The sequence below is a fragment of the Pseudoliparis swirei genome, chromosome 2 (genome assembly GCF_029220125.1).
Source record: "Pseudoliparis swirei isolate HS2019 ecotype Mariana Trench chromosome 2, NWPU_hadal_v1, whole genome shotgun sequence".
Taxonomy (NCBI): Eukaryota; Metazoa; Chordata; class Actinopteri; order Perciformes; family Liparidae; genus Pseudoliparis; species Pseudoliparis swirei.
Window position 1 is genome coordinate 11,732,467 of NC_079389.1, and position 22,991 is coordinate 11,755,457.

Below are 22,991 nucleotides of genomic sequence, written 5' to 3' on the forward strand. Positions count from 1 at the left end.
CTTCTTACCTTCCCGTAGTCGGTGGTGAGGACCAAGGATGAATCGTCACAGGAGCTGACGGTGGAGGGGAGGAGCTGATCTTTGTGTCTCAGCCAAACACGGGCGCCCTGCTACACAAGACAGAAAAACACCTTAAGCATCGGGACACATTCAGGAGTCGTATTGGAGTCATCGGTTTGAGGAGGAAAGTACCGGACATGTGTATTACCGTTGCATTTTAGGAACAAGAAAAAGGCAAAGTTCAACTCTAAAACACACAACAGAAATATGTGTTGCTATTTATTTGTAATGCAGGCATACCAGGTGAGTATCAAGTGCTCAGTCAGAAGAGACAGGAGAGGAATTCCAAGCAGAGATTACATCTTCTAGTTTTATTGCTGCTGCTTTTCCACCATTTTTCTCTTTTTCCCAGCATTGCTCACCACTCTGCCACACAACTCCCTCACCACACTAAACTGGCACAGTGATCCTCTTATTAGACTGTCATTCCCTTTTAGGAGAGAAAAGATGTGTCCCAGGCCCACATGCAGAGGGTGTGTCAGACACTGAAACTCAGTCACACACTCAGTAAAACTCTCAAATGAATGCGAGGGCTACTTCACTCCCAAATGAGCATTTGCTGCTTGAGCAAAGCAATCAAAACTAAATGTGTCCATGGCCCCTATTCTTTATGTGTTCCTATATTTCAATCAGGTTAACCACCCGGATCAAGTCCTCGTTCCAGATGGAGATCATCACCAGCACGAGCTGATCTGAGCGGCCTATTCTCCTGTGTTGGTGTGTCTCTGTGTGTCTCTGTTCTTCCCAGACATGTTTGTGAGCAGCTCGGTAAACAGGAGCAATAACAGGAATCTGAGGCTGCTTGCTCAGACTGACTGTCATTTCCTGACAGCGTTGGAAGATACATTTATAGAACCGGCTGCATTTTAATGACTGTGGTGCATGAGAGTGAACGCCTGTGCGATCTAAATTGGAAGTCTTTTAGGACGACTCAATCCATACTTGTAAAAAAAAAAAAAAAAAGTGTGGCCTTCGGGTAAACAACATACATTACTGTAAACCATCTGATGATGATGAACCTGTTACATTAATTTGAACGTTTTGGAAATATGCTTATCGGATTGCTTGGTGAGGGTTAAATGAGAAGGTGGATGCCACTTAGTGTGTTCATTAAATATAAAGCCAAAGTCAGCATATCATGAGTTAGCTTTGAACAGGAGGAAAGAGCTGATGATGTGTGGCTATAAAAGTGATCCTCGAACTTATCTTCCTGCGAGAAAGCGCACTTTTCCTTTAAGAAGATTTATTTGTATTTCCTCAGTTTATGTTCTCAACCATGAATACACACATTTAATAATTTGGTTTTCAGTGTAACACTTAAAGGATGTGACCTTTGAAGAAGTTCGGACTGTAAGTGACCCTCTTGTGTTTGACAAACTGAGCACCATTAATCATCCCCACCATTGAAGTGATCGGGGAAAACACGCAGCGAAAAGGGAATTGTGTGTCCAACTGAGCATAAAACGGGAGAGATCAATATGCATGGATTCCTCTAGGAAACCTGAGACAAGGTCACCACAACCAGACATCAATCCTCATTAACTATTAACAACAGACTGCCACGTGTGCACACATACTCTCATACGTGGGACACAAATGTGTTTTGCCACCAGGATCAGAGCGAAGATGGAGAAGCTTTTGTTTAATCGTGAAATGCAATCTGCTTTTAATAGTGCTGAATCACAGAGGCAAAGGGGAAATTAGTTCAAAGAATGACTCAGAATCCATTCATTTAACTTGCTCCGCCGCTCAGAGTGGTGACTGGTCTTGATTCTTAGCTTTATTTTGTGATTACGGTTTCCTTCTTTGGACAAAGGGCCACTCAGACCAACCAGGCAGTCTGCAAACCTACTTCCATCATCAAGTTCTTTTTTGTTCTTCCTCTCAGCCGGCTAATGGAGCGCGGCTAAATGTAGCTCTCTCAAACCACGAGGGAGAGTGGTGAGTGGGATAAAGGGGGTCGTGTAAATTAGGAGGAGGCTGAGAGGCGAGAGGGAAATGAGGAAGGGTGCAGGCACATGATAATGACCCGCCTCCCATTGTCTGGAAAAGGGAGGCAGACAAACAGACCCATCAGGGCACACATATGACAGCAACACTCTCCAGCACGTGGCCACACATGAACTCCGTCTCCATTTAGAATGAGACCATTGGCCGACTTTGTCCGCCTGGTACAAGCCGAGCATTTCAGGAAAAGCTGCTTCACGTGAGCTCGCGTGAGGAGATTTACGCTATAGATTTTAAGAAGATCAATTCTGTTATGTAAGTGCAAATCACAGGGACATGAAAGCAGCAGAATATAGCTGCCACTAGCCGTCTTAGAGATCTGCACTTCACACATTTCATTTATTTACCCTACACACATACACACACATTTCATTTACACTACACACATTTTGCACACTGTCTATATTTAATATTTAATTTAATTTGTCATTAGTATTGTGTATGCATATATGTTATATATATATACATATATATTTTACTTTGTATACTCCTATATCTTTCATCCCTGTTTTTTATATTTTATTTTTTATTCTTGTGTGTTTAGTTTATTGGTGCTGCTACTGTGACGACAAATTTCCCCTTGGGGATTAATAAAGTATATATCTATCTATCTATCTATCTGTAAACAGAGCTAACAAAGTAAATAAACATGCAGGGAATGGATTATAACAAAAGATAGATGATATGAGACGCTACACAGAGTAGAGCAGCAGACAAGCCATGACGTGGAAAGCAGTGAGATGGCTCATAATGCTATGTTTTTCTTCACCACATTGTGGTATTGCTTCATTTTCAGTGACGTAAATATTAAAAGCCAATTTTCTAAGGTTTGAATGGTTTTGTGGCTGAGTCAGTCTCACAGGTTTCCATATAAACAAAGAGGAGCCTGGATACAATTGCATGGATAAGGTCGGACACAATTCTCGACACAGCATACTCATTGCACACAGTTCAGGAATATAGAGACTCAAAATAATTCACATAATATCTGGTTAATTTAATCAAGTCAAGACTATATAGTAAGCCAAAAGTCAGCAACAAGCTGATCCATAAAGATGCCAATTCTGGCTTGGCAACTGCACCAGCGTCTGTGCAGAGTGACTTGCTCTCTAGAGAACTGCCCACCGGCCACTATAATCAACATTTCGCTGAAAAAGCCACATCAGTAGTCGCCGAACAAACAAAAAGCTGAACTAGTGTATCAGATTATACCAATCATTTGTAGCGCACATTCCCTTTTTGTTATTTCCTTTTTTATTTGTTTTAACATTTGTTAATATTGTACCACATAGAGAATACAGTGTTCTGGCCTAAAATAATTAAAAGAGAGAAAAGCAACCAAACGACACAAATCATCAATGATCTTGAAAGCCAGTTAATCAAGACCTACATTCATTACCCTGACTTAGAAGTTCCACACTTGACCCCAACTGTAACATGCTTTGCCTTTATAGCTCACATTTATTCAAGTATACCTCTACAATGTGCACAGCCTCCACAAGCCATCGCATAATGAGGAAGCATTCATTGTGTTGTCTTAGTAAACGTCATCAGAAACGTTATCATGCCACCATCAGCTGTGGGGGATTGTCACTCACTTATAAAACAGTCTATTTCCGAAACATTTGGATATTTATACCCAGGGATTTGTCTGGATGCCAGTCAGCCAGTAAAACCTAAGTTGATAAAGGAGTGTTGCTGTTCTCCAGTGACCCCGGGGCTCAAGACAGACAACACCAGACGCGTTTGTCCATTTGTTTGTGTCTCTGTTTGTGAGTGTGTGTGTTGCCAAAAGAGTCGAAGCTGAAGGGTATAAAGTAGAGAGGAATTGTCTCAGCAACAGATGGTCTCACCAGAACTCCTCCCCCTTGTCTCCTCCATCCTCAGGAGCTCCGTCACTCAGCCAGGACAAAGGCAACCACCACGGACTCAGAACTTAGAAGTTAACCAGGCGGAAATATCCCAAACAAAAGCCAGCAGGGATGCAAAAGGGATGCAAAAAGGATGCAAAATGGACACAAAAGGGACGCAAAAGGGACACACGTATCAGGTTGTTCTTGAATCACCTGCTGCAGCACAACTAACCATTCTGACTAAACCCGTGCATCGATGTGTGTTCTTGTAGCATAAGAGTCATTGAAAAGTACAACGTCAATCTCATAATGAAACAAATCCTTTGCTGGATTTAATTATCGAGTTAACCGCGACTCCCAGGCCTCTGGTAACCAGATGTTTTACCAGCTCTCTTAAAAAGCAAAGGTTAACTGCTGCGTGGACATTTCCAGCTCAAACTAATTCACATTCTTAATGATTTATGTCACTGAGCATGTGTAGCACTGCTGAGGCAGAATCCAGTAAACCAACCCACTAAAACAAGCGGCACACCGACATCTCACAATGCTCTCTGACACTGAAACAACTGGGGCTAAATGATGCGATCCCAGAGTTGGAGGCTTGAGTTTCTGCTGCTCGTATAATAACGTCCAGCTCAGAGATTTGCTAATGAATGAGTTAAAGATTTAGGACCAGACAAAGGTGCCACGGCTTTCAATGCTCTCTAGCGTAGCACGAGCACAGGCGGTGTCCAGTGATCGGATCAACCAGAATTAAAAAAAGCTAATTAACTCCTCCTGATTTGGAGACGGTTGAACAGTTAGTTATAGTAAGCCAATTTCCTGGATCACAGCGTGGTTTCAAGGGCCGGTGAGTGAACGCATGCCAAGTGGACAGCTGTGCAACTGACTGCTGTCTAGAACTGAGTCCTGGCTGAGGCACAAGAACATCCAGCTGGATTCGGACCAGCATCTCATTTATTGTGCTAAGATAAACGCAACACTGGAACGTACCCACGGGGTCTAACAAAGAAACCCGAGCTGTAGCTGCTTTCACTTGACTCACTCAAATATGCTTTCTCATGTTCATTCAAGATGTCTTGTGTTTGTCAAAGGCGGAGATAACTTCTGCATTTCATGTTTTTAAACATATATACACGACCATTGTCCAGCACACCATTTACACTTCAAATACCAAGACATAGCTACATTACTATAACACGAGAGAGGCATGAGGCCGAGAGCCTGTGTGACATCACTTGGGCAGATGTGCAGTCCAGAACACTGGCTGGACGGACAGCCTGCATTTCAAAAGGTCAAACAGCATATTGACATGCATGTTTCAGAAACTAGGCTTTTAAATGTGGATATAATGTAACAGTTTAGCTCCACGCCTTCCTTTTTGTAATAGTTTTCATCCTGTCACACCATCTCGTCAGTCCAACTCCCCTCACCTGCCTCTGATCACTCCCTCGTTAGTCCCTCATTCCCTTCACCTGGTCCTCACGCCCTTCTCACCTGCAGCCCATCCCCTCATTAGTCCCTCACTATTTAGCTCCCTCACTTCCACTTGTCCTCTGCCAGATTGTCTTGTGTTTTCGTGCCAAGTTCTCCAGCGTTATTAGAGTATATTCCTGACCTGCCTGTTCTGACCTCTGATTCTCTGCCCTGCTCCTTTTTGGACTTGTTTGCTTCTTCGACTGATCTCCCGGTTTTGACCCAGCCTGTTTCCAACCAAAGACAGTATTCTTTGTTACTTCTGTCTGACTCGTGCTTTTGGGTCCACTCTAATAGCGCCGTGACATATAATCAGTATTTGAAAGGAAGTTTAAAGCCACATGAATGCATGCAGCCAGAAGAATAAACAACAGTAGCAAGGCAGGAGTTTATTGCTTTGTCCATCAAAAAGGGAGAAAAGCCAAATTCAGGGATTGTAACCAAATCTCCTGAATACTGAGTGAATGGAATGAAGAGGAAACTGCCAAGTAGCTGGGGAGATTAAAGAAATGGGCTGACTGCAGCTGAGTGGGGAATCTGGGCAAAGATCCCGCTCCGTCATTTGCCACAAACTTTCCATTGGGGCAAAATCGGGACGTTCTCTTCTATGTTCTTTTTCGACTGTTAATCTGGGCACAGCCAAGGGTTAAGTGGCGTTCTCAAGAGCTCATTAGTAGCGGTTATTGAGGAAAATATCCTCCACTGGTTTTACAAGGATTCAGTCACGGAGCCTACTGTCAACATGCTAGCTTCTGTAACCATCAGGCAACTGTCTCCTCCCGTTGCATGTAATTACTGACCAGGATGAAGACTAAATCAACTAACAGGGATTTATTTAATATAAGTGTGCTTCTGCATGTCCCTCAAACATGTTCTTGTTTCTTTGTTTCCTTGTTGCCACCGTGACGTCTGCCTGCTGATGCCCACACCCAGCATGAGGTGAGGGCGGGGTGGGGAGGGGCAGGGTGAGTGTGACATGATTAAAGGCAACCCTCAGCATCTGTGCTGGAAGACGTATGAATTAATGATGGTGGGAGCAGCTAATCAGAAATTAGCTAATGGAGGAGGAGGAGTCCCTTAGGGAGCAGGGCTTCCCCCAGACTGTGGTGGAGGGAGTGAGAGAGAAAAAAGGGCGCAGTGCATCAATTGTTCCCGACTCCGAGGACTAGCCTGGACCCCCTGCTGAGGGAGATATAAACAGATTTAAAGCAGGATGGCCCGGAGGCAGTCGCCTCACCAGTTAACCCACGCTTCATTTGCATATACATAGACTGGTTTTGTTCAAGGAGAACGTCTGGGGATGATGAAGTTATGTATGCAACTGTGTTACCGGGTTAATGGAAATTAAACACATGCAACACTTTGGCAATTTGCCGTCTTTTAAGCTCTTTTCATTAACATATTAAATGGAAGCACAACAGCAAGTAAAGCAAATATGGGCAGGTTTACGTGTGTTTGTGTGTTTGGTGATGTGTGTGTCTGTAGTGTCTGTTTGTCTCTGCCAGTGTGTGTGGGGTTTAATCACACCTCCCCTCTGTCATCGTCTGATGAAGCTAATCTGCCGTGTTGCTAATGAGTTTACTGAAGAGAATTTGCATAACGAATCATGACCAAGAGGCAACGAATGATGTGATTACTGCAGGTTTGACAGGATTGTTAACTAAGCTTTAATTACTTTGGATTTCTACACGGCCGCCTGGCCTTCCTCCTCCTGTCTGTCATCTCCATATCTAGCCTTCTCTGGACTCATCTGTTGACTGTTGTGGGGTCACACAGCAGGGAATCCCAGAGATATTTCAGGAATGCTGCTGTCAGGACTCTGTGTTGGAGTGTGTGAGTCATCCGGGGGACAGGCCAGTGGGGGATTGGTTGTTGAGGTTGAGAGGAGCCATCGCTAGAGGACCTGGGTCCTGTTACATTGTATTTGACGCTCAATCATAACTCACACGGTCCTGGATTGATCATTATGGCTCATGGAAACTGTCCTTACACAGTTTATACATTTTGGACATGTGTTTTTACAAATGACTGATTAATCAAATGACAAAAACTTGATTCCTTGCCTGTCTCAGCTCTTCAAATATGTGATGTGCCTGCTTTTGTTTATTTTAATTTTAAATTGAAACCCTTGAATAACTGGATGCATTCTGGGCTTTTCTTAATATCTGCCAATGTGTTGGCAGCAACACATTTACACACACAAACACAGACATACAAGACTATTAGTCAGTATATTAACTGATAGACGGAAAATTAATTAGCAGCTATTAATAATCAATTAATCGATTAAGTTAGGTAAAAAGCCAAATATATTCAAGCAAGATTGGCTTTATTTCCTGTCTTATGTAAAAAATAAACTGAATATTTTGGGGGTTTTGAACTGTTGGTCGGACAAAACAAGCAGTTTCAAGAAGTTATGTCAGAAAATGTGAAAGTTCATGTGCTTTCTGAAGGAATGTGGGGAGTATTTGATAGATCTAGGATGAGAGTGTGAAGGAAGTTGGCCCCAAGTGGGAGAAATAAACATATGTAGAGTCTTGAAAACATTGCTCCACATGCGAGTCTCAGTATCTCAGTGCACCATCTTACAAAGAACCTCGGGCCAAACCACACACACTCATGTCTAATAAAACAAAATGGGAATGGATGGGAATGCTACCCGATGATGACTGTGGATTGTGCCATGCTGTGTTGTTGGCCTCTTTTAGCACCACGGTGCCAGTGAGAGTCTTCAGGCCACGGCAGTAAAGGCTCATGCAGAGTGGGATGTATAGTAGGCTTGGTGGGGTGTTCCTCCTGCAATTAGTCCTGAAAAGTCAACAATTAAAAAAGATATATTGGTTTCCCTCCCCTGTGGTTATTGCGATGTGTTTAAACTAGTGCTGTGAAAAATAACACGTTAACTCAGTTCATTAAATTACAGTTTTAACTAGTTTTTTGTTTTTTACGCATTTAACGCATGCGCAGAATGAGCTTCCAATCCATCTGTTGTTGGTCGTCTCTACAGCAGCATGTCATTCTGTCTCTACGTGTCGCGTTAACACGACTCCGATCTCAGTCTCGCGCGCCGCAGAGCTCGGATGCCGGCGTGTGCGCGCACATCGGGACGACAAAAAGTCACTTGCACCCCCCCGTCAACAACTCTTCTCGGAGCTCTTGCTTGTCTTGAGAGCCCTGTAAATGTATATATGTGATTAATCATGATTAATCCACAGAAACCTGTGATTAACCTGATTAAAATGTTTAATCGTTTCACAGCCCTAGTTTAAACAGGAAAATGTGATATACAGGCAAGTGTGTAGAGACATATTCCATCCCATAATAGTCTGCGTCTGTGCGCAGTAATCATAGGGGTCTAAAAAGGGAAAGTCACCATCTGGCCTGGGGGCAGTAATCACAGGTTGGCTGTTATTAAGCTTCCAGACGAGACCTCTGAACTCAGAGGATTTGAGCTACACACTTATTACCAGCTCACTGTGTCTGTCAGGTGAAGGCCAACACACATTTATTGTGCGAGCAATAAAGCAGTGATAAACAGCAACGTTTGATTTCATTTGAGTAACAAATATCCTGCCGCACAAAATACACTGCAGTCTTATGCATCTGGTCAAATAAAAAAAATTTGTTTTGTGGGATCGATCTGGTTGAGAGAAAATCTTATTGAGAAAAAAAGAAGAGACAGAACATCATACTTAACAACAGATAACACAAGCAGCTTTTTGAGAAATACACTTGCTAAGATTGAAATGAACAGACCCATAACTCCCTTATGTCTGTACATGTAAATATGAGGCTAGAGCTAGAAGCCGATTAGCTTCACAGGAAGTTAAACACGCATGAGTCATGACAGAACATGACGATTTTGCCAGAGCCAAGCAAACCCTTTCACCTTGTTTAAAGTATTTTTTTATTTGTATCTTCATTTAAAAAGGGACCGTTCCAGTTACCAGAGTGTAGCTTCAGCTAATTTGCATCTGTAGTCCCTTGGTGCTAAGCTAAGCTAAGCTAATTCCCCTCAGCTACTTTGGCTGCACCGAGAGCTATTAATTTAACTCTCAATAATAACATAAATTATCATATTCCTTTAATTAGTTCCAACGTGTTTACGGATTCAAATAGCGTCCTCCTCTCAAATGGTTGTTTTTCTTAAATATGCCACTTATACTCGTTCATGTCGCTGAACAAGCCGAGTACATCAAACCCTGAGTTCTTGCTGCAACAAGTCCCGACACAACTCTGCACGGCTGTACAAAGACTTCTTCGTTTCATTTTGAATTCACAGACACAGCAGACAATAGTCGTTCTCTTTCATCGTGACCTGAGATGGCAGACAGTTAGCAATTTGCACAAGTGCTCCAAGATGATGATTTATATTTTAGAGGATGACACACCCAGGATTGCCCTAAAACTAACACACCCACACACACACACGCATACACATACACGCACCAAGAAGGATGGGTGTTGAAGGTGCTGAAGGGTGGATTGAACATTAAAGTACTAATGTGTTTTATGAGCCGTGTCCTGTGGACATAGTGAAGGTCAGCTGAACAGTTCAACATATAAATGACCTAACTCTCTTCCTGGCCAAGAGTTAGATGATGACAGACGTTGTCACAGCATTTCATAAAGCAACGGTTTGTCCATCATCATGAGCTCATAGACAGGAAGACAGGATCCTGCGCTACATTATTTGTTATTTGTGAACACACTGTGTAAAGGTGTTCTTTTCCTTTTATCCCCACAAATAGACAGCTTTGTCTGTAAAGGTTGGAAACGTAGCAGATTAAAGCTAAAGTCAACAACGTGGTGTCAGCAGGAGGTTATCACAACTCTGTGTGACGGTCAGCTCGCTGATAGACGGGGCTCAGGTTACTGAGAGAGACACAAGAAATGCAAACACAAGGTAGCGAGGGGAAAAGACTCGATTCAGACCATAATCAAACAGCTGATTCTAGTTTCAAAGCAGACCTTGAATGTAGAAAACTATTTGTTACGTTAAAACGGAAAATTCAACAAACACATTTTCGTCATGATCGGTGGTTTCCGAACCTAAACCGCCTCCTCTAATATCACGCATCTGTTTCATTATGAGAACGGATTAGCCACGTTATTTTGTGTGTGGTCAGACAATGCCTGTTGGTAATTAGTTCCATGCGTTCCTGTGACAGAGTAAACCGCCTCCAGACTGTACCAAAGCTGCAGGAGTTCTGCTGACACATAAACCAATGCCTTAATAATACCTCCCTCTGTTTGTTCATAAACAACCAGCGCTGTTCTTTCACCACTACTTCAAGACAGGCTACAACATTGTTTGAAAATCCCCTCATTTGATGTGACAATGTCCACAACAACTACTTCAAGTATAACAGGATCCAATGCAGTATCCGTTGGCTATTTTTGTACCTTTCCTTCCTTCCTTACATCCTAACTGTACTTCCGGACTTCCTTCTTTACTCCATGAGCCGTCTGAGTGGTTGGAAGTGGAGAGCAGGATCTCAGATGCTCAGCTCTCTAAATTGGCAGCTGGAGGAAGTGACAACTGGGTAGAAAAGACCCCGGGTTGAGAAATAGTCCAGCCTTTCTCACGTTACCCATTTCAACGCAGAACGCTGACTGAGCATGCTGACCCACGGCTCCAGCTTCAAAGGACCAGCCATAAACAGCACACAGGGCTGTGAGCGATGTTTCAGGATGGGGAGAATGTTTCCGTGTGAGCTTGTGTGTGTGTGTGTGTCTCTGTGTGCAGGGCGGTGGTGATGGTGTGAAACCTAAAGCTTCGTCACCACAGCTCTACAATGCAAGGATGACAGGCTGCCCATGACCGGGAATTTCAGGGGTCAGGGCCCGTAATCTGGGCTTCCCTCTGTCAGAGTATCTTAAAGAGAAAGGTATTCGGTTAAGTAGTTAAGGGGTGTGGAAAGGTCCTCTTGTGGCTTTACAGTGTGTAACAGCTGATGCTATAAAGGAACTGATTACCAAGTTTAGAAATTCACATAGCTGGGATTTTACTTCATCAACAGGAGGCTTCACGATGACATATAGGTTCTATTTTTAAACACATGTATAAAAAAAAAGCCATCGATGTGAGAATATTATCACAGGGATTCCTGATATACGAAAGTCTATGTTGACTAAACCCGGCAGTCCTGGCGAAGGTTAGAAGGCAGTAACAAGATTTCTAACACACTCCAGGTATGTGTGTGTGTGTGTGTGTTGAGTGGGCTGTATCCATTCAGAGGGCGGATTGGGTGTGGAGTCGAGGTGGCGTCGCTGAGGGTTTTACGGTGTTGTGTCAGCTCCTGGGAGGAAAGGCCTCGCCGGACAGGATGGGCTTTCAGGATAAACCTCTGAGCACACTCCCTTGTACCTGCCACTCCTCTTTCTCTGCCGCTACCTCAATACCCATCAACGCGTTCCCCATCAACACTGACATGCAGGGGAAATCTGACTCAAGATTCTATTCAAGATTCAAGATTCAAGATTCAAGATGTTTTATTTGTCACATACACACACAGGGTGTGCAGTGAAATGAAAGTGGCAATGCTCAGCAGGAATGTGCAAGGGCAACAAGTACACACTATTTACAAATAAAAAACAACACAATATTTACAGTAAGTGTGTGTGTGTGTGTGTGTGTGTGTGTGTGTGCCTAAGAGGGGCAGTTGTGTGGGTCTATGTGGGGGTCCTGGTGAGGTCGGAGTTCACAATCCTGATGGCCTGAGGAAAGAAACTCCGTCTCAGTCTCTCTGTTCTTGCAGCGTGACTACGGAGGCGCCTGCCTGACCGCAGCAGCTGAAACAGTCTGTTGTTGGGGTGGTGAGGATCCTTCATGATCCTGCCGGCTCTGGTTCTGCACCTCCTGGTGTACAAGTCCTGCAGGGTGGGAGTGTAGTTCAATAGTGCGCTCAGCCGAACGCACTACTCTCTGCAGAGCCTTCCTGTCCTGAGCGGAGCAGTTGCCAAACCAGGCTGTGATGCTTCCTGTCAGGACGCTCTCTACAGCTCCAGAGTAGAAGGACTGAAGGATCCTCTGGGAAACTTTAAATTTCCTCAGCTGCCTGAGGTGGTAGTGGCGCTGCCTTGCCTTTCTCACCAGAGTGTCTGTGTTTGTTGACCATGTCAGATCCTCGGTGATGTGGACTCCCAGGTATTTATACCCGCTCACCCTCTCCACAGTAGTCCCGTTAATCCCCAGTGGTGAGTACGTCCTCTGTTGTTGTGCCCTCCTAAAGTCCACAATCAGCTCCTTAGTTTTGGTGACATTCATGATGAGGCTGTTGTCCTGGCACCAGAGTGACAGATCAGCAACTTCCTCCAGGTAGGCCTTCTCGTCGTTGTCGGAGATCAGGCCCACCACCACTGTGTCATCCAAACTTGATGATGGTGTTGAGCTGAACCTGGCCACACAGTCATGTGTGTACAGGGAGTACAGTAGGGGCTGAGGACGCAACCCTGGGGATCCTGTGTTCAGGGTGAGGGATTTGGAGGTGTGTCTGCCCACCCTGACCACCTGTGGCCTGGCGGTCAGGAAGTCCAGGATCCAAGCACACAGGAGGGTGTTCAGTCCCAGCTCAATCAGCTTGCCGGCCAGTCTGGAGGGGACTATGGTGTTGAAAGCTGAACTATAATCAATGAACAGCAGTCTCACATAGCCCCCCCTCTGGCTGTCCAGATGAGAGAGTGTGGTGTGCAGTACCTGGGAGACAGCATCATCCGTGGATCTGTTTGGGCGATAAGCAAACTGCAGCGGGTCCATGGAGGAAGGGAGGAAGGCGCAGATGTAGTCCTTTATCAGCCTCTCAAAGCATTTCATGACCACCGAGGTGAGGGCCACCGGTCGGTAGTCATTCATACATGCTGGAGAAGCATACTCCAGGTATGTGTGTGTGTGTGTGTGTTGAGTGGGCTGTATCCATTCAGAGGGCGGATTGGGTGTGGAGTCGAGGTGGCGTCGCTGAGGGTTTTACGGTGTTGTGTCAGCTCCTGGGAGGAAAGGCCTCGCCGGACAGGATGGGCTTTCAGGATAAACCTCTGAGCACACTCCCTTGTACCTGCCACTCCTCTTTCTCTGCCGCTACCTCAATACCCATCAACGCGTTCCCCATCAACACTGACATGCAGGGGAAATCTGACTCAAGGCCCGTAAATCTGACTCAGGGCCCGTAATCTGGGCTTCCCTCTGTCAGAGTATCTTAAAGAGAAAGGTATTCGGTGAAGTAGTTAAGGGGTGTGGAAAGGTCCTCTTGTGGCTTTACAGTGTGTAACAGCTGATGCTATAAAGGAACTGATTACCAAGTTTAGAAATTCACATAGCTGGGATTTTACTTCATCAACAGGAGGCTTCACGATGACATATAGGTTCTATTTTTAAACACATGTATAAAAAAAAAGCCATCGATGTGAGAATATTATCACAGGGATTCCTGATATACGAAAGTCTATGTTGACTAAACCCGGCAGTCCTGGCGAAGGTTAGAAGGCAGTAACAAGATTTCTAACACACTCCAGGTATGTGTGTGTGTGTGTGTGTGTGTTGAGTGGGCTGTATCCATTCAGAGGGCGGATTGGGTGTGGAGTCGAGGTGGCGTCGCTGAGGGTTTTACGGTGTTGTGTCAGCTCCTGGGAGGAAAGGCCTCGCCGGACAGGATGGGCTTTCAGGATAAACCTCTGAGCACACTCCCTTGTACCTGCCACTCCTCTTTCTCTGTCGCTACCTCAATACCCATCAACGCGTTCCCCATCAACACTGACATGCAGGGGAAATCTGACTCAAGATTCTAGATGAACTGACTTTTGATAAAGGCTTTTAATGAACCGTATCTGCTAAATAATCTCTTCTCAGATCAAGAAGCAGATTGAAACATGCTTTTGTGTGCAAAAAGACGATCATATCATTTATGCGTTGACATTAACATTATGTCCGCTGTCAAAATGAGACCGACTGATTCACTGGGTGCACAGTACTGAATCCTGCTTAAGATTTATCTTGCTGCACTTGTTTTCTCTGAGTCTGGTTTAATCCTTGTCTTACTTCACTTACAGTATTCCTCCTTAATTAAATCCACACTGGTTGCACTGAGGAGTTCAGGGAGCTGATTTCTTTCTTGACCCATAAGTCATTTAAAAAAAGAAAGAAAAAGAGGACAGTTTGTTCCTTCATTTTAATGCAGTTTTCATGCCATGTGAAATAACCACCAGAAATACCTGTTTTCCTGCTGTTTCAACAATTGTACTGCCCATTAAAGGTATGGTAGAGTTTGACGTGATGCCAGTTGAATTGCCAGGCAAAAAACATTGATGTAAATTGACCTTTGTCCTTTTCAAATAAATTCGAAGACCCGAGACGAAAAGCACTTTTGGTTCTACCACAGGATAAAAAGCAATGTACTACATAACCACATTAGGAGATAAAACAAACAAATATACCCTGGATAAAATTCAAATAATTTTTTGAGGATATCAGTTATTATAGCACGAAGGACACACGCCAAATAACAACAATGCTCTATGACGCTCTGTTCTGAAATGATAACCTTCCTCTGGAAAGCAAATCACTCAAATACAAACAAGATTAGGACCCAACATCCATTTCACCTCAATCTGTTGGCTACAGAGTTTGGTTTATGCAACAGAATATTGAAAACTACAGTTTGCATGGGCTTTTTAAGGTTGATTTGTTTACTTCTCGACTAAAATAACAGAAAGAGGCAATTTGGTAGGGAAATATCACTCAGTCTAACCACTGTCTTGGCATAAAAGGACAATAATTCAGTCATTTCTCCATCCACTGTGCAGGTTTTACATTGCTTTGGTCAAATATCGATATCTCTTTCATGTCAAGAGATGAATGACCGTAGCTCGTCTCACAATGTCCCTGTACATCAATTTTAGAGCAATGTTTCACTTAAAATATAAAGCAGCAAAGTGGGAAACAGCATGAAACAGCTCTGAACAACTGTACCTACACTGAGTCACAACACGGCTCATCCTTAAGGGCCAAGTACTCTTGATGGAAGAGATACAGGAGGAGAGTGGAGGAGACTCACATCCATGTGTGTGTGTGTGTGTGTGCCATCCTCTGACTCAGAGGAGGGTGACAAAGCAGACCTACACTGTCTCCATATGTGAGAGTGTGTCTGGGTCTGATTTGCAGATGACACAGCCAACCTACAAGGGCACACACTCAGCAATAGTGTCCTTACGCGTAGCTTGTTGGGGCATTCCTGTCCCACTACAGCTGCATCCTGTCGACCAGCCCGGTGCCAGACCGAGATATTTTTATTCCACAAAAAACAAAATCACAAAAAATTGAATATCAAAAAAGTGATACGTTTAATAACACTCTACACATCGGCTAGAACGAGACCAGCCAGGATCACGCACGCGCACAGCACAAGTAAAAACCAAAACAAAGACGTCGCGGTCCCAACATCATTCGGAAGTCACTTTTATAGCAGAGAGCGAATATAAAAGCACTGAAGCCGGACAGAGAAAGTAATTTTAACTTGCCTCTGAAAAGAATGTATCCATTTCCACCGGTGCCCAAACCTCTCGTCCCTTTGTAGTCTGAGTTCAGGGTACCACGGTTGAGGAGGAGAGGAAGCCGTATTCCCAAGTGATTTCCATCCGCGTCGTCAGGATAAAGAAAACTTCTTCGTCCCGTCCCGTCGCTCAAAGGACTCGAGCCATTTCGCGGCCATGTGTTCGTACACTTGAGAGTTCTCTTCCCCGTTTCGACGAGTGACCCGTGAAGCCCGTGCTGCCGTGTTTCTGCTGTCTAGTCGTTTCGATGAACCCGGCACATTATGCAGAGGGGGCGGAGCCTAAGGGGCCACAGCCCACATCGGCATACGCCCTTCTTGTGTCCATTCCCACAAAGGCTCTGATGATTTTAAAGGATGTGCTCGTTTCCCCTGCGTTATTCAACACACACGCACACACACACACATACATACACGCGTACACACGCACACACACACACACGCATACACACGCACGCAGAGACGAATGCAAAAACACGAAAAACACATGTTGACACTTCAATTAGAAATATAAGACAAGAATATATGTAGGCTACTAAGGGATAAATTGTTGCAAATTAATAACAGGTCAGTTGTTGCAGCATACTTAATTCACTCCCAGTTTTCCGAGTATGTGTGTGCGTGCTTCCACTGAGGAGTCCTCCTTCCTCCTTTGGGAAATATAAACTAAGAAGGAAGAGGAAGAGACAGTCATGCCATTTTTTGTCCAATGTTTACCAAGTGACGTGGTTCCAAGAGAGGCTGTTAATTTTGATATTTTTTTGTGGAGATTAGAAATGCTATACTATACAGACATTTTGCCATAAAGGCTTACATTTTGAGACCTGTCCGATTGACGTGTATTGCACTTACATACAGTGCATCCGGAAAGTATTCACAGCGCTTCATTTTTTCCACATTTTGTTATGTTACAGCCTTATTCCAAAATGGATTAAATTCATTATTTTCCTCAACATTCTACACACAAAAACCCATAATGACAAAGTGAAAACTGTTTTTTTGCAAATTTTTGCACATTTATTAAAAATAAAGAACGAAAACATAACATGTACATAAGTATTCACAGCCTTTGCTCAATACTTTGTTGAAGCACCTTTGGCAGCAATTACAGCCTCAAGACTTCTTGGGTATGATTCCACAAGCGTGGCACACCTATTTCTGGGCAGTTTCTCCCATTCTTCTTTGCAGAACCTCTCAAGTTCCATCAGGTTGGATGGGGAGCGTCGGTGCACAGACATTTTCAGATCTCTCCAGAGATGTTCAATCGGGTTCAAGTCAGGGCTCTGGCTGGGCCACTCCAGGACATTCACAGAGTTGTCCCGAAGCCACTCCTTTGTTATCTTGGCTGTGTGCTTCGGGTCGTTGTCCTGTTGGAAGATGAACCGTCGCCCCAGTCTGAGGTCCAGAGCGCTTTGGAGCATGTTTTCATCGAGGATGTCTCTGTACATTGCTGCATTCATCTTTCCCTCAATCCTGACTCGTCTCCCAGTTCCTCCCGCTGAAAAACATCCCCACAGCATGATGCTGCCACCACCATGCTTCACTGTAGGGATGGTATTGGCCAGGTGATGAGCAGTGCCTAGTTTCCACCAGACATGCCGCTTGGCATTCAGGCCAAAGAGTTCAATCTTTGTTTCATCAGACCAGAGAATTTTGTTTCTCATGGTCTGAGAGTCCTTCAGGTGCTTTTTTTGCAAACTCTAGGCGGGCTGTCATGTGCTTTCTACTGAGGAGTGGCTTCCGTCTGGCCACTCTACCAAACAGGCCTGATTTGTGGAGTGCTGCAGAGATGGTTGTCCTTCTGGAAGGTTCTCCTCTCTTCATAGAACAACGCTGGAGCTCTGTCAGAGTGACCATCGAGTTCCTGGTCACCTCCCTGACTACGGCCCTTCTCCCCCGATCGCTCAGTCTGGCTGGGCGGCCAACACTAGGAAGAGTCCTGGTGGTTCCAAACTTCTTCCATTTCCGGATGATGGAGGCCACTGTGCTCATTGGGACTTTCAATGCTGCAGAAATCTTTCTGTACCCTTCGCCAGATCTGTGCCTCGATACAATTCTGTCTCGGCGGTCTATAGCTAATTTCTTGAACTTCATGGCTTGGTTTTTGCTCTGATATGCACTGTCAACTGTGATACCTTATATAGACAGGTGTGTGCCTTTCTCAATCATGTCCAATCAACTGAATTTAGCACAGGTGGACTCCAATCAAACATCTCAAGGATGATCAGTGGAAACAGGATGCACCTGAGCTAAATGTTGAGTGTCATGGCAAAGGCTGTGAATACTTATGTACATGTTATGTTTTCGTTCTTTATTTTTAACAGATTTGCACAAATTTGCAAAAAACAGTTTTCACTTTGTCATTATGGGTTGTTGTGTGTCGAATGTTGAGGAAAATAATGAATTTAATCCATTTTGGAATAAGGCTGTAACATAACAAAATGTGGAAAAAGTGAAGCGCTGTGAATACTTTCCGGATGCACTGTATGGCTATGGCACCCAAGTACGCTATCAAATTGCCAAGTATTGACAGAAGGCATTAAGGGCTTGGTAACACATTTTTTACAAATTCATCACAAATGTCCAACAATAGCCACCGCTGATCTTTGCGAACACAACATAGTATTTTTGTACCGATAATAAAAATTGACTATAGCTGTTGAGAAAACTGGGATTTCATTATGGTGAGGTCATGAATTTAAACTCCAAGAACTGAAAAATAGCTCACTGACGCCCAATTCTGCAGCTGTTAGCTTTTAGACACGTTTAGCCCATTCTGTTTGTTTTTTTGGCACACAGATTCATTTTATTTATGTATTTGTTTATTTGTGAAGGACAAGTACAGGAAACCAAAACAGTTGCAAAAGCAGGGTCTAATGTACTATAACCAAATCGAATTTCCCAAACCAGTTCCTTTACAATTACAATTTCCCACGACAGTTTTCAATCATAAAATCAGTGCAGTAATCAAAACCACATAGGGCCATTCATGTCAACACACAAACAAACATTCAAAAAGACAAATGAGACAAACTAAACAAAATGTTTTTAGCATTGACTCAAGTACATACAATTAATACTTGAACAGTATTTCTGAGTCTACTGGCTCATATACACACAGAAGTTTCACAAACTCAAACAATAATATAAAACATTTTACAGAAACAAAGAGAAAGAGATTTGAGCACTTTGGAAGCTAAACGAGACCCAATCGGATCTAAATATATAGAAAGGGAAGATTGGCTCACATCTGTTGGGTCAAGGAGGCACAGATTGCATTATTTGTGCAAATTAGACTGCTGGACAAGTTGTGCAGTTTGCCTCAAGCAGCCAATGTATCATACTTTTGGTGAAGCTTGCTCAGGATTTACACATCAACTGGGGGAGAGTGGCTGTGAGTAAGCCACACAATCTGAGACTAAATAAAACATGTGTGGCTTTCATTTTGTAAATAATGTATCTAGTGAGAGTATTTGCATTGTAGCAAACTGTCGCGTTGGGGCATATAGATATTTGTGCACAAGCTAAGTTAAAGCAAGCATTATTACCTTCGCATTGAAAATGCCGGAAGGTTATGTTTTGATCACCGTGTATTTATTTATTTATTTATTTGTATGCGTGTTATTCGCAAAACTCAAAAAGTATTCAACCGAATCGCATGAAATTTGGTGGGATGATTGTTTATTATCCGGGGACCAGTTGATTAGATTTTGGGATCGATCGGGTCAAAGGTCAAAGGTCAAAGGTCATGAACAGGTCAAAATCTTTCGCAGAACTCAAAAAGTATTGAACCGAATCGCATGAAATTTGGTGGGATGATTGTTTATTATCCGGGGACCAGTTGATTAGATTTTGGGATCGATCGGGTCAAAGGTCAAAGGTCATGAACAGGTCAAAATCTTTCGCAGAACTCAAAAAGTATTGAACCGAATCGCATGAAATTTTGTGGGATGATTGTTTATTATCCGGGGACCAGTTGACTAGATTTTGGGATCGATCGGGTCAAAGGTCAAGGTCAAAGGTCATGAACAGGTCAAAATGTTCTTGAATCGCATGAAATTTGGTGGGATGATTGGTTATTATCCAGGGACCATTTGATTAGATTTTGGGATCAATCGGGTCAAAGGTCAAGGTCAAGGTTATGGAAAGGTCAAACTCTTTTTTTTACCATAGCACGATACATTTTTGTCCAATTGGCATGCAACTAATGCCAAAATGTTCATAATTCAATGCCCAATCTTGTGATATGCGAAGGTATGCGCTCTACCGAGTGCCCATTCTAGTTATTATTGTAAGCATTCCCCACAGTCATCAGATGGAATCTTACTGGTTGTTTTTTAAGCTTACAATCAATTCAGAGAGAAAAAACACAAGCTTTTTAATCTGCGCCCTTATCCCAGTCAAATCAGCCACCCACTCATGACCTGGGGATAACAGTGGATAGACCGACACAAATTAATCTATATGCAATAGTCATGCAAGAAATCAGACTGGCAAATCTTGTCGCGTCCGTTATGTAATCAGTGTTGATTGTGTGACCGCTAATAAAGATGACATGGCAGAACACAGCCTCTGAAATTCCTTTGGTGGTTGGTTAGAGCTCCCAAAGCTCTCAGCGGCTTTTTTGCAGTTTGTTTTCCCATCTGGATACTATTTTAAAACAGAAATGCATTTTCTTCTCTTCTCCTCTATCAACTAGGTTGAACTTTTGGGTGTATTGTATAATGTGGGATGTAGTACAATACAATCATTGTTCTGTGTTCTTGTAAGGACTTTAAGAAAACAATACTTGAACACACTTTTGCCGAAGCTCAAAGACTGTTCGACTGTAGTATTAAAAGGGGTCTTTTGCAGTCTATTTCATAGAGTTGATATGTTTCTTAGAAGGAAATTGTGTGGAGTGCTTTTTATTTGTAGTTACTATCTTCACAAGGACTTAAAGTTAGTCATATTTAGTTCTGAACCCCAACATCAGTTTATTACCGAAGCATTCAGTGCGCTTAGAGAAAGTTTCAGGATGTGTGAGTGGTACAGTATTGAGCAGCATTAGGAGTGAACTAAATAAACGTTTTGGAGGATTTAAATCATGTCTCATGTGATTTGTTGTTAATCATGAAATCAATGATGAATGTGAGCTGTGAGTGAGTCGTCAGACTGCTCATCAGGGTGGCATTACCCATTACACATTTCCCCAAACCAAACAATAGGGACAGAAGTGCTCTTTGAGTGAGTGACTAAATTCACCCCTCAACGTGTGAATGAGGAGATTTCGAGGACAGCTTTCTTTCACTCTACCTGAGAGGACAAAGAGGGCAAGAACAAAACATCCATTTGGTCATCAAGATCAACAGAGGGACCGGGGGAGGGACGGGGATCATAAGACCTGCTGTCCTTGATTCCTGCTTTCATCATTTGCTGGTTTTGTATTTTGTGGAGAACAACCATGCAGGTGAACAATATTCAATATTAAAAAACATGTGCGGACCATTGCAGCAGGACAATATATCCACATGTTAAAGAGGGAAACAAGTCCAAGCACAACAGCAGGATTTTAGAGCCAATAAACACTAAATGACATTTGTCTTCCCATCTAGAGCCTGTTAACACATTGCTATTAGTGTCAGGGAGGTATTTTGAAAAGTGCATATGGCAAAGTTTATTTTTGGATTACATTTAGCAACATGATCAGCTGAGTGTCAGATCTGCAAGGTTGATACTGAACATATGCGTTCAGCATGAAATTGAAAATCACGAGCAGATGTGCTTTCATAATGGACGACGGTTATTCAAGATTCAAGATTTCAAGATTCAAGATGTTTTATTTGTCACATACACACACAGGGTGTGCAGTGAAATGAAAGTGGCAATGCTCAGCAGGAATGTGTGTGGCAACACAACAACAACACATTTAATAAAAAAAAACACAACATTTACACAAGTGTGTGTGTGTGTGTGTGTGTGTGTGTGTGTGTGTGTGTGTGTGTGAGTGGTGTGTGGGTGGGGTGTGGTGGGTCTCCTGGTGTGGTGAGGTGAATCCTGATGGCCCCTGAAAGAAACTCTCCGTCTCAGTCTCTCTCTCTCTGTTCGTGACTACGTGCGCCTGCTGACTGCAGCAACGCAGCAAAACAGTCTGTTGTGGGGTGGTGTGGATCCTTCATCCTCCGATCCTGCGGCTCTGGTTCTGCACCTCCTGTGGGTGGCAGGGTGGGGGGGAGGGGGAGTGTAGTTCAATAGTGCGTTCAGCCGAACACTACTCTCTGCAAACCCTGTCCCGAGAGGAGCAGCAAGTTGCCAAACCAGGCTTCCTGTCAGGACTCTCTAGCTCAGCAGCTCCAGAGTAGAAAGAAGGAGGAATGAGAAACTTTAAATTTAATCAGCTGCTTGTGCCTGAGAGGGTAGAGAGGCTGCCCTTTTCTCACCAATGTTGTCTGTGTTGTGACCATGTCAGATCCTCAGTCCTGTGTGCTCCCTCGTCCCTCTATCGCTCACCCTCTCCCCAGTAGTCCCAGTGGGTGATACGTCCTCTGTTGTCCTACCTCCTGTCCTCCTAACCCACTTCCTATCAGCTCCTTCCATGAGGCTGTTGTCCTGGCACTGAGTGTGTTGTCAGACATCCATCAGCAGCTCCCTCTTCCTCCTCTTGGTAGTATCAGGCCCACCACCACTGTGTCATCCACACCACTGTGTCATCCATAAATGATGAGATGGTGCACACAGTGAACCTGTGTACAGGGGAATGTGTAAGGGGGTGAGGACGAGGGGGGCTGGGATCACTGTGTGGGGGGGAGGGGAGGGTGGGGGTCTGCCCACCTACCCACCTGTGGCTGGGCTGTGGTGAAGTCAGTCAAAGGAACAGGCAGTCCCAGCTCAATCAGCTTGCCGGCCAGCTGATATCAGTCCTTCGTCCTGCATGAGCGACAAATGCAATAAGGAGGTCACATTTGAATGAAGGGAAAAACAAGATGTCGGAAGATGGAGTTGTAAGGCATATTTGACGGTTGTAGGAGCTATTCATTTAATGTTTGTATTTAGTTTTTTTATTCACTAGTAT

General features: G+C 43.8%; 1 protein-coding gene across 1 annotated transcript in view; it reads right to left on the reverse strand.

Annotated features, from left to right (window-relative positions):
• myo10l3 (myosin X, like 3) overlaps positions 1-16,099 on the reverse strand; it is a 53,059-nt gene extending 36,960 nt beyond the window's left edge. Inside the window, exons 1-2 of the mRNA XM_056427137.1 lie at positions 15,909-16,099; positions 9-110 (exon numbers count right to left, since the gene is read on the reverse strand). Coding sequence (XP_056283112.1) covers positions 9-110; positions 15,909-15,929 — 123 coding nt within the window. The 5' untranslated portion in view covers positions 15,930-16,099. The remainder of the gene's footprint in view (positions 1-8; positions 111-15,908) is intronic.
• Between the last annotated feature and the right edge of the window lie 6,892 nt (positions 16,100-22,991).